Here is an 11,776-nt window from a genome sequence, read left to right as displayed (position 1 = left end):
TAATACCCTTTTTAATAGCAGATATTTGCATATACAAGCCAAAGTAATTTCTCCAGATCCTTCTCCTTCAGTACTTTCTGACAGCCATAAAGTTTACATAAGTTCTCAGGTCATTATTAGGATTATTAGGATTACTGAAACTACCATCAATCAAAGATGTGTTAATGTTAGAAAATGAATCAGATCTCAATTCTGAAACATTCCTTCCCCTCCCTCTAAATATGTTAATAAATATGAGGACAGGACCAATTTTAACTACCATACAAGTTTAAGAACACGATATCTTTAGTACTAAAAACTCAAGCAATAAATAACATTAGCCCAACATGTCAAGAAGCCAAGTAACGACAGCTGTTTAATCCTCAAATATTAGTGAGTTTGACTTTAAAATGTATCATATTGTTATAACTACACACACATGTTGGTTTTCCATATAAATATTGTAAATCAATGTATTTATTAACTGCCAATTACCAAAAGACGCAGTTCTCTCTGTGTTTACAGACAAATTCTGTTCACAAACCTGTCTGTAAAACTCTTGATATTATTAATTGGCCTGTTGTTTACTAAATTTGATTTCTTGGTTATGCATTTTGTTTTTGGACCTCAAAACTGTTGGCCTTACTTTGGCGACATTTGTACTGGAGTGTTTTGTCTGAGCAGTGTGTTATCCGGGTATCTGTTGCGCACTGTAGAAATTCATGTTGGTTACTACTGCATGCAAATGCCAGCAGTATGTAGTAGAGGCTATTTGCTGTATCTGCCCATTGTTGTATTGAAAGATGGGATGACAGGGATGTCCTTCAAATGTCTTCTTTTCCAAGATTTAAGAATTTTGTTATTGAATTTTGACGAATTATAATTGCGTGTTCTCTGTCTGTAGTGATCTTAAATGGCAATCGAATCTTCAGGAGGTTTTAGTACATAAAATACACAGAATTATACCATTAACAAATACAGACTGAGAGAAAGTCAGAGCTTTTGTTAGTTCTGCTGAATTTATTGAAATGTCCTTCAATTTCTCTTTGCCAATTCATGCCACACATGAATGTTAACTGCAGTCTCTTTTTCTGACACCCAAAGCCCCCAGTGAGCACACCTAGGGCTACAGTGGCAAGGAAAAACTCCCTCTGCGCCAAATGAGGAAGAAACCTTGAGAGGAACCGAGACTCACTGGGGGAGCCAGTCCTCCTCTGGCCGGTGCGGTGGTCCAACTGACCTATCCGGCTTTGCTCACAAATGTGTTGTTTCATAGAAACTGTTGTGAGGTTGAAATAGCTCTATAGAACACGGGGAAAAATCCCATTCAACCAAATGAATTTAGGTTGGAGATCAGATTCATTTCATAATGCGGAGTTTTAAGTCCAATCAATCAGTATTGAGTTTGAGTTGAATGGGATTCTTGCATAGGTTCTAACTATGGGGAAGGGCATTGAATCGTTCACACACCAAAAAACTTCAAAATTCTAGCGCAAACCTTGAGAAATTACTCAGTAGTGAAACTTCACAGAGTAAGTTAATCTGAAAATAGCTGCTATAGTGAAACTGCATTTCAAAGTAAGTATTCTGAGCTGCAGGGTCACTACGGCAGCCATAAAAACAGATCTGTTTTCTGCACGTTTCAATCATAGACAGCCTGTGGTTTCAGTCACGGGATCTTTCTCTTTCATAGAGAAAAAAAATGGCTGTTTGAAAGTACAGTGTGGGTGGAAATTTTATAGCTGCAGAAAAAGAATCATCTTATGAATAATAAGCCTCATTCAACAAAACCTTACAAAGTTTTTTCTTCCATTTTTTCTTTCAGTATTTGTTGCCCCCTTAATGTTCAACCCAAGTTGGCACAGATGGATGAGTGCCAGCGTTCTGTAAGTTAGACCAACGTTGTAACAGTTGCTATGGAAGAAGACCTCTATGGGCAGAGCACGGAGATGTCAATCAGAGACTAGAGGTGAGAGAGTTGGTGTGCTCTCCAGGGCTCAGAGACTAAGTTTGGCTGCAGGAGCTGTGGAGCTGAGGGAGAGAAAATCAGGTTATATATTACAGAGTTCACTTTGTCTCATAGAATAAGACATAAGCGCTGCGCTGCCTCTTCTTCACAACTCGCTCCTCCGTCATCATGGTGACGCTCTCATCGTTGTATGACAGCCAGCAAGAGCCTGACCGACTGTAGCAGTCACTCAGATAGTGTCCTGAGAGAGAGAGAGGGGAAGAGAGAGGGGGGTGGAGGGCGTCAGAGAGAGAGAAAGAGGGAGACAGAGGGAGAGTCAGAGAAAGAGGGAGAGAAAGAGAGAGAGAGAGAGGGAGAGTGAGAGAAAGAGGGGAGAGAGAGTGAGAGCGAGAGAAAATAAGAGCACAATACTATATAACTCTTCAAGTTCCATTACAACTCATACAAAAAACATCATTAATCTGATTCTTATGATTGTGCAGCTACGTTTTATTGTGTGTGTGATCTTACCAGAGTGTATGCTGTGTCCAACATAGTTCAACACGCTGACTAATGAAAACCTGAACACAGATTCACCCTGTAAAACAGAGACAGCCCTCAGTCCACACATATACAGACATATAACAGTCTCCACATTTCTCTTCAGTCATCTTCATTCTATCATTCTCCAATCCCCCTCCAATCTACTGTATCATTCTGTCATTCACCATAGCCTGTTACTTTCTTTCTTTCTTTCATTCTATCTTTCTTTCTCTCGCTATTTGTCTGCCTCACCAGTTCTTTTCAGTCTGTCTGTTGTTTGGTTTGCTGTCTTCTAGATTATGAAGGAAAGTGCACAGAAAGGAAAGATCAGCTCTGGTCAGTTGCTCTGGGTGTGATTAATACTGCCTGTCTCTATAAAGTACTCTGGAATGACTGTGAGGTTGGACTGACATAATCTATTGCCTCTGTTAATTAATTAATTGGTTATGTCTATATTGCATTTCACATTAGGGGTAATGTGAATATTGTGTTTCTGTGACGTACCATCTGCAGATGTGTGTAGACCCAGATGATCAGGGGGCTTGGCCTCTTTGTGGGTGTGTTTTTCAGGAACTCCATATAACACAACAAACTCTAAGTTTCACAAAGTGTGTGTTTGTGTGAAAAACTGAGAGAATGGTTTATGTGTGTGTACTTGTGGTCACCTCTGCACTGGTAGGGTCAGCTGTAATTCACTGTCTATGTGGACCCTATTAAGCTGCTTTAATATAGTAAATGCTGAAGACACCTGAAACCTCTTCAGCTGCAGAACCAGAATTCTGTAAAAGAGAGAGAGAGAGAGATAGAAAGGGGGGGGAGAGAGAGAGAGAGAGAGAGAGAGAGAGAGAGATAGAAAGGGGGGGGGAGAGAGAGAGAGAGAGAGAGAGAGAGAGAGAGAGATAGAAAGGGGGGGAGAGAGAGAGAGAGAGAGAGAGAGAGAGAGAGATAGAAAGGGGGGGGGGGAGAGAGAGAGAGAGAGAGAGAGAGAGAGATAGAAAGGGGGGGAGAGAGAGAGAAAGAGAGAGAGAGAGAGAGAGAGAGAGAGAGAGAGAGATACAAAGAGAAAGAAAGGTTTAAAAATACACACTAAGGATCTCCATCTAGTGTTGAACTGCTGAATTGTTGTTTTCTGTGTTTCTCTTTGTGCTGCAGGACAGCAGAAGCAGTGGTCAGTTTGATCAGTGAAGTTCTGCACCCCCACACAGTGTACAGGGTAAAATGGTACAAAGTAACACATTACAGTAGTTTCTTTTTCCTGCATCAAACTAGTGTAACGCGGTGGAGTTGACATTCTTGTAATCACATTACTTGCGTTACTGACGTGTCTATAAGAGTAAAGATCTCTGAGCTGAGGCAGAAAGAGCCCCAACCTCACCTAAAGAAGCCCATCCTGATTTTCAGAAACAGCTCTGTAAGCTTTACAATTAAACTGATAGATATTTTATTTTGAGGCAGCTCTTTTTGAACTGTTTCTACTGCGTTTTCAAAGAGTATTAGCCTTTCATCATTTTAATAAGCATAACAGGCTGTGTCTCACCTCAAAGGCAGACAGTGGAATCCCATTTACCTTACATTTAGCATATTTTACTGTTTATTTCTGAATAAATAATGACTTTTACTTTGCAGTTTGACAGTATTCGTCAAAGCACATTTATAAACTTTTAAAGAACAATCTGGGTGTAACAGCTTACCTGGGCAGTGTGTGGAATGCCCACCTGCAGCTGGCAGAGTTACATTCGCACACCTCACACCTGCACTCAACTTCTGCCTCATCCTACACACACACACACACACACACACACGTCACAGTTAGTGCTGAAATTTACACATAAAAAAAACAATCATGAATCATCACATTTCAGAAAGTGTGAGTGTGCAAAAGGCACATTGTCACAGAGAGCATATGTGAGTGTGTGAGAGCTACTTACATTGAAGAAGAGTCTTAGGCAGTCCTTCACTGAGCCCTGAGCTGGCAAAGCCGATATGAAGTGTTAATATACTGCATAGGTTGTTGATCAGTGTGGTAACTATCACTGTCTGAATCTCAATTGGCTCCCTTTTCCCTATATAATGCACTACGTAAGTTATTAATTTGTGTGAGCGAATCTTAATGTAGTCGAGTTCTTCGTTATTAGATGGAGTTTTACGCTAATTTAGCACTCTTACGTATCCAGGGACACTGAAGAGAACTTCTGGCTGACCCCTTTATTTTCTTCAGTTTTCACAGCCTTCAGGGTCGCAGTCAAGATCTCTATAATGGTATCATAATCTACCATGGAGATCTCATTGACTTCCTCGCTTAACATGGAAATCAGAGTTGTCAACTGAGTCTCACTGGGCTCCAAAGAGATCTCTGGAATGGCATCGTTGTTCACTGAGACATCATCGGACAACATGGGTGTCACAGGAAGCTCGCTGATTGCCACAGGAATCTTTTCAACAGTGTCATTCGTTTCCAAGGGGATTTCACTGTTACATGCTGTTGACACACGAGTCTCTGTGGTTGCTGTAGAGATCTCAGGAACGACTGTAGCAATGACCTGGCTGAGATCAGGGCTATCAGTGTTTGCCTCTGAGCTCCTGAAACAACACAAGAAACCTGTGAGTCACAGAATGAACACATGCCGTTTAGACGGTTTCTATGACCGGCAGACAAATCAAGTTCACTGATTCAAATACTAATTTACCTGTATAACAACACACTGTATGTCCACCTTCATTATACAGACCAATTAGAACCACTGTAACCTGTATTCTGTTACAGCACCATCCACAGTGCAGGCATTTTATCTGTTAAAACTTTAAAGATGCATTTTAGCTTTTGCAGTTTTGCTGAAGTTTGACCTCAATATAAAACATTGTGAAAAACCGTTCTTTACCTTTCAGCAGCTCTGACAGCCTCTTTCTTAAAGGCTGCTTTTTTCTTCTGTTAATGATAATACAAACAGACAAAATCAGTTTTAGACAAATAAATAGCGAAACGTTTGTCATTAGTGTTGAGTTATTGTTGAGTTACTGAAACAGGTTCACAAAAAGCAGTGAGGAGAATATTATTTTGTCTTTAGTCTTTTCCTCTAAAGTTATCGTGTAAGTAACGGAAAGTCTTACTCCTCTGAAACAACAATACGAGGACATCAACAACTTTCAGTACACGTATAATTTAAACATTAAACTGAAGCTGCAGTGGTGAATCCCTTCATGTGGAAAGAGAAATATTACCTTCCCCCGGTGATGTTACAGATGCAGGGTTTGCTCTTTTGTGTGGTTCTGTTGTGTAACGGCTCCCTCTGCTGGAGAGGCTGGTGTCTCGGCTGCACTCTCATTTTTTAGCTTAACTGAAGAAATATCATCTCTAAACTATGTCTTCTGAATGAAATTGCTTAAATATAGCTTTGTGCTCAAAACCCTTCAGTGGATCAAAGGAAACAGACACTGATGTTAATGTTATTTATTAGATATACTATGGCAAAATGACTAAACACATTTTTTAAATACTGTGGGCTTCTTTGTTATAAAATTTGCAGTGTTTTTGTATGCAGAGGTGTTGTATGCCTTCAAAATCAGTAATGTTGTACTCAGTAAAAGTAGAAATACTTAACAAAATAACTGTATTTCTGCTTGAATACAGTGCTTGCTTATAAAAATACTCACCTTGGCGCAATACTTTAATTGAAAACAGCTCATTTTAAAGCTTAACTGTTTCTTAAACATAGATATTTCACCAGAGTCTGTGTCAGCCGATACTTAAGGTTAAAACATAACTTAAGTGTTCCTATATTCCTATATTTCACACTACATTCTTCCACTGAATGTAGAGTGAAATACTATGGTATTTAGTTTGTCGCTTGCCAGTTAGCTGTGGCCGTGATGTTCTTGGGACATGGGTGCTTCTGACTGATTCTGATGGGTCAAACTTCCCTACCAACAGCTCAGAAGTTCTTAGTTACAAGGATAAATTTTCCCACTCAAACCATAAGACAACGCTGTCGATATTCTATAATGAATTCTAGAATTCTATAACTGTCAAACCGCGATTTCGGTATAAAAACGATTTATCAGACCTGTATCACGCTAACGCTCCTCCAAAGTGCTGTAGTGCCTGTTGTGGTCCGGCAGGGGGAGCCACTGTCTCTCTCCAGAAATCCGCCACTGTTTACGGAAGTCGGTGTGACGTGTCAATATTCGCATAGGCATTATGGGATCGGAAGCTTCGCTCCTGCCATGGAGAAGCCAGGGAGTATGAAGCTGAGCGTGAAAACGAGGCAGTAAATCGGCGCTCTGCTCCGAGACTGGGAGGATGACAGTGTTATAAAGGCCATCCTGACGAGTATGGCCGGTGAGGAGGCTTCTCGGCGAGGATAGATGTGCGAGCGTGTGTTTATCCGGGGGGACTGTACCGTGTGTCGATGGCCGCCTGTGCCGCGGCCACTCGCAGAGCTTTCGTTTTTTTCCGTTTAGGCCGAGCCGTGTTTTAGGACTGCAGCTGCATTCCTCTTCGTTTTGGGACATTTGCTGAAAGACAGCTACGAGGGGAGGAGGAAAATGTCGACCACCAGCCCCGAAGCGGTGAAGAAATTGCTGGAGAACATGCAGACGGACCTGCGGTCTCTGTCCATGGAGTGCAAGAAAAAATTTCCTCCAGTGAAAGAGGTAGAGCCGCAGACACACCGTCAGCACGGGGGACAGAGGGGCTGTGTTATTTCTGTTAGTGCTTGAAAAGAGCTGCGGACAGCCTCCTTTATCGCTCGAGTCGTCTTATTGTCAAGTCGGGTTTGTCTGAACTCCGCTTCTAATTCGCCAGCCTCTCATTCGAATTTTCCCGTTCCACCTTAAATGCTTACATGTAGCCGGTGCACCATTTAAGGTGGAACGGGAAAATTCGGACCAGGAGCAGCCGTAGAGGAATTCAACTTCAGCCTCCTCCTGTTTGACAGGTCGAGAGTAGGCAGGCTGATGGAAAGCTAATTATGAACGCGAGGAGCGGTAGCTTTAGTGCTGGCGTGTCGTTTTCAGCCTTTGAGACTCATTGTAGACACACACACACAGGGAGGGACACATTCACATTAGCTTACTTAGTCTATTAGGGCATGATTATGGTCATCTGTGCTATCATCCGTACAGGAGTCGTGTTTGTGTTAGTTCTGGTCAGTTCATAGCAGGGTCCGTCTGTGTCATCCTGAAAACTGGGTGTCCTACATTTAGCTGCTGGCCTTTGTGTTTTAGCACAATGACCCAGTGGAGCAGTATCCTGTGTGTGTGGCTGGACTGGTTTCAGCTCTGTTGACTGTTGACACTATTGTCTACAGCATTACATCACACGTGGCGCCTGTCACTGCATGAATTAGGGGTTATAGCTTCTGTGTGTTGCCACGCGAAGCTGATTGATTAGTTTATTAAGTGAGAGATAAGTTAAGGATATTATTTGCAGAACTACTTCTTGTATTTTGTTGCCAGGCCCATGTTTCAATGGCTGGTGTGTTATGAAACTGAGCATCCTTGTTGTATGTGCAATGGATCCTGTGTCATCAGCATCTGTTATATGGAAAAAAAATAAACTTTTAATAGCTCTATCACTGATATATATGATTTAGTGTACCATCAATGCACTGAGCGTGCAGACAGCCTAGCAGTCTCTGATACTGTGATGGTTTAGGCTCACATTGTTTACATTTTCACTTGTAGACACCAGGCTTTTGGCTTTAGCACTTAAAGCAGTTTTTAGTTTCCTTGTCAGCATGAAAGGTCCTCAGCATTGTGGCTTGTTCTTCAGATTTGTTCAGCAGGTGTATTGCCACTGCGTTAGAATGAACATTATTACAAAATCCAGGTATAATAGCATGAAAGTGTGGCCAAATAATGGTATAATGTTTTACTGATATAAAATATCAGACATTTCAGCCTCACTGCTCATCTTGTTTCAATAAAATTAGCTCTCAAGCTAGAAAATTCATAACCTCTCTTTATGTGATGATTGTCTGTTTCTTTAGGGTATGTGTAGTACAGTATTACATGTAGACAATTGGCACAGGATTTAAGTAGTGTTTTTCCAAGGCCCTTCAAATTCTTGCCATACCATCCAACAATGATATTTGTGCTAATTTTGGTAGGCTATGCCTGGTCTGTATGGCCTTACACCTAAGCTGAATGGGTGTAAACATTTGTACCAGTGTTCTGTTGTAACTGTGGGCATTTTTTACAGATCCGGCCAGATGTGATTGTTTTGTGTCGACTGACACCATGCTGTCCTTTGTCCCATTTAGAGAAGTAAAGAATAACATTGCAGTGTTGCTCAAGCTTTCTACTCAAGAAGCCCCCCCCCACATACGTAATCAGTGGGAGAATTATTGGCTCCTTTCATAAGGATCATGAACAGCAGTCTCTCACCAATTGATTTGCTATATTGTTATTTTTAATTAAGCCACAGTGTTCAGTTTTGCTTGCTTTCATTTTCTTCTCCTGAAGAAAAAAGTTTGGTTGCTTGCCTCAGCAATGTTTTGTTGATAAACTAATATAGAAATAGTTCCATGGAAGGTTTTACTTGTGAAAGTTTCTTGGTTTGACTAATAGTCTGACTAATATCTGGCCTATTATATTCAATCTTACTGTTAACTGCATTAACATTAGCTTGTTTGGTTATACAATAGTGTTTCTTTGGTGATTGAAACTGTAAGGAACACCCTATCGGTTGTCTTAAAGGGGAGTTCTACTGATTTTTGTTAATCATTAAGATGAAAATAATAATTCAGAGTAGTTTGATGTGAATTGGTTCATTGTGGTGATAATGAGAACCAGTGGTTACAATGTTTTCAACACAAATATAACCAATTTTTATTTACTATTCAAAACCACCAGTGAACATAAATGTGTCTTCTGGGGTTTTGTAAGTAATGCTGATTACAGTAAATTGGCAGTAAATCATAAAAAAGTTACTATCTTGCCTTACAATCTCTGTGCTATGAGTAGATTTTAAAAAATGCTTTTAGTCCAAAATCTTTTCACTGTCATGAAAGAATGTATCAGGTATTGTATTCTTAATCATAATAATTTTCTGTGAGGAAGCTATTAAAGACATCACACTGGTGGTGATTTCATAGTCTGTGTGAATTCTATGGCCTCATATAATCTGAGTTTAGCTTTTGAGGGAAGTTGTATGAACCTATTTTGGCATATTAGACACTGTGTCCTACAGTAAGCTAAGTAATTGTGCTGCGTGGTGCTTGTCTTCAGATTTTGTTAAATCCCATACGTTCAAAAGTAAATACAGCATACATGAGAAAAATACTAGGTCTTAAGAGTTTTTGGGAAGAGTGAGGTTGTGGCGAGTGAAACAGATAGATACTTTGAGGTGATTGTAAAATCACGCATTTTCTTCTTTGTGTGCAAGTGGATCTGTATTTAAAATAATAGGACACTGTAGAGTCTCTCTATGTTTATAGTGCTTTCAAAGTGGGCTGAAGGGAGAGTTTTGAAGAATAACTCTAGAACCTGTGGCTGAAAATTCAGGAGTACTGTGAATCAGTTAGTGCTTGTTGCTAAGTAACTGGCAGTTTAGGAGGTCAGGCACGGTTGACTCCCACTGCTTACCATTGTTGAAGGTCAGATAAAATATTAAATCATACCACTGTATAATAACTTGGGTAAGGTCAAGTGATAAACAAGCTACAAGAAGCATAATCTTGAGCTGTGCCTCCAACTGTTTTAATGTGTCTCTTGTTGTATTGAGGTTAAAGTCTTGATAATGAATAAGGACCTTTTTAGCAAGTCAGCTCCTCAAGTGACAAAAGATCTATAAAATCTGTCAAAATGATCCACTCTTGAGATTTTCATCTTAAGTTGAATAGTGTGTCTGTGTGATAATGGGTTTCTGGGGCTGAATGGTACTGGTTTTAATTTATACTGTGGTTTAGTATGACTAGCATGGAAGTGTAATGTCTCTGTCTGTTGAACGTTGAAGGAGCTGTGCAAACCTTCACTTCACAGTCCTAATATATTTTTTGACGTTGTCACCTAAAAATGCAATTTTTGTTATCTTTGCCTTCTTTAATCTGTCACTGTCGTTCAAAATGTGCCCAAGAAGTCTGAGCCTTGCACAGTTGCATTGAAGCTAAAGTGCAGAAAATTTTAATTTGGTGTGTAAGTCCAAGTGTTTGATCTTAGACTAACACAAACTTTATAATGCACTGCAGCAGACATAGAGGAATGACTTTTAACTTGGGACTAGCTTCTCTCTAACATGGGCACCATACACGAAACAAGCTGCAGACCAGCTGGTACTGAACTGTGAATGATTGTAATGGTTTTTAATATTCCAGCAGTGTCTGGCAGTCAGAGACACGAGTGTATGGGATGTACGCATGAGAAATATCTTGAGAAATTTGACAGAGCTGAGGTTGGCTTCTTAGTTAAAGCCGGTACAGGTGGCAGAATGGAACTGGTATTCCATTTAAGGCTTAGTGGAACATTGAAGCAAAATGCAACTGAATAAGAAGTCAACTTCTTCAAACATGAGAGAACCTTTAGCCCTATTTTTGCTGGGCCTGCAGTGCTAGTGTTAGAAAACACTATTGACAAGTTTATCTGTGTGTTTGTTCTTTTTTTTAATGTTTTGAACGGAAAAAATATTTATAAATATTTAAAAAATATTTATATTAATAAATTGTTACACATTTTTTGATTAAAAAGTGAAGGGACGTCTCAGAATAACATTCCATTATTAACCTGCAACAATCTTAAATGATTTCATTTGAAAATGTGTGTGCACTGTGATATATACCAATACCACTAGGAATTTTAGTTATATTGTGATATAAATTTTTGACTAAATTGCTCACCCTAATCACAATTATTTGAACTGATGGCAATCATTTTAGCTTTCAGTGTTATATGTTTGTCATAAATAAACAGATGTTTATTGTCTGCGTTTATCAGTTGAGTAAATAAAAGAAAGCAGAAAATGCATTCATTGAGACACATCATGGGTCTTATGAAAACAAGTCTTAACCTCTGCCTTGGTGATATGACACGTTTAAAGGGCAGAAGAGAGTAAAGTCTATTTATTTGAGCGTGATGTGTTGTAAGTTGGGAGCTACTAATAATGGCAGCTAGATATCTAATCAGCCGACATCACCACTTTAGGCTTTATTTAATAGTTGCGTGAACAAAAATAGTTGATAAAATTGTTCAGCAAAATAAATTATGTGTAAATGAATTGGTAGCTAAAATTTCTCAATCATAACAGGCCTAGCTGAAAAAAAATCCTTAGCAAGGCCACTGTCATTTTGTGTTAGCTCCAGCTGTTATTACTGC

At 39.7% G+C, this 11,776-nt stretch overlaps 2 protein-coding genes across 6 annotated transcripts in view; one reads left to right on the top strand and one right to left on the bottom strand.

The window, feature by feature from the left end:
• Nucleotides 1-1,664: 1,664 nt before the first annotated feature.
• Nucleotides 1,665-4,237, bottom strand: LOC119264238 (ubiquitin carboxyl-terminal hydrolase 37-like). The gene is made up of 4 exons (XM_037542342.1): nt 4,162-4,237; nt 2,975-3,249; nt 2,459-2,525; nt 1,665-2,189 (listed from the first exon to the last, which is right to left on the bottom strand). Exons 2-4 carry the CDS (start codon nt 3,047-3,049, stop codon nt 2,047-2,049), a joined length of 285 nt encoding a protein of 94 aa, XP_037398239.1. The 5' UTR covers nt 3,050-3,249; nt 4,162-4,237; the 3' UTR covers nt 1,665-2,046.
• A 2,410-nt stretch (nt 4,238-6,647) lies between these two features.
• Nucleotides 6,648-11,776, top strand: part of mon2 (MON2 homolog, regulator of endosome-to-Golgi trafficking) — a 37,113-nt gene continuing 31,984 nt past the window's right edge. For 3 of the 5 annotated variants that reach the window (XM_017701173.2, XM_017701171.2, XM_017701172.2), the window contains exon 1: nt 6,649-7,120. In XM_017701173.2, coding sequence (XP_017556662.1) covers nt 7,013-7,120 — 108 coding nt within the window. In that variant the 5' untranslated portion in view covers nt 6,649-7,012. Of the gene's footprint in view, nt 7,121-11,776 lie in introns of all 5 variants that reach the window. The other 2 variants (XM_017701170.2, XM_017701169.2) reach the window with 1 other exon arrangement.

The sequence above is a fragment of the Pygocentrus nattereri genome, chromosome 11, assembly GCF_015220715.1.
Source record: "Pygocentrus nattereri isolate fPygNat1 chromosome 11, fPygNat1.pri, whole genome shotgun sequence".
In the NCBI taxonomy this organism is placed as follows: domain Eukaryota; kingdom Metazoa; phylum Chordata; class Actinopteri; order Characiformes; family Serrasalmidae; genus Pygocentrus; species Pygocentrus nattereri.
The sequence above is the reverse complement of the archived record's forward strand: the minus strand, read 5'-3'. Positions and strand labels throughout refer to the sequence as shown.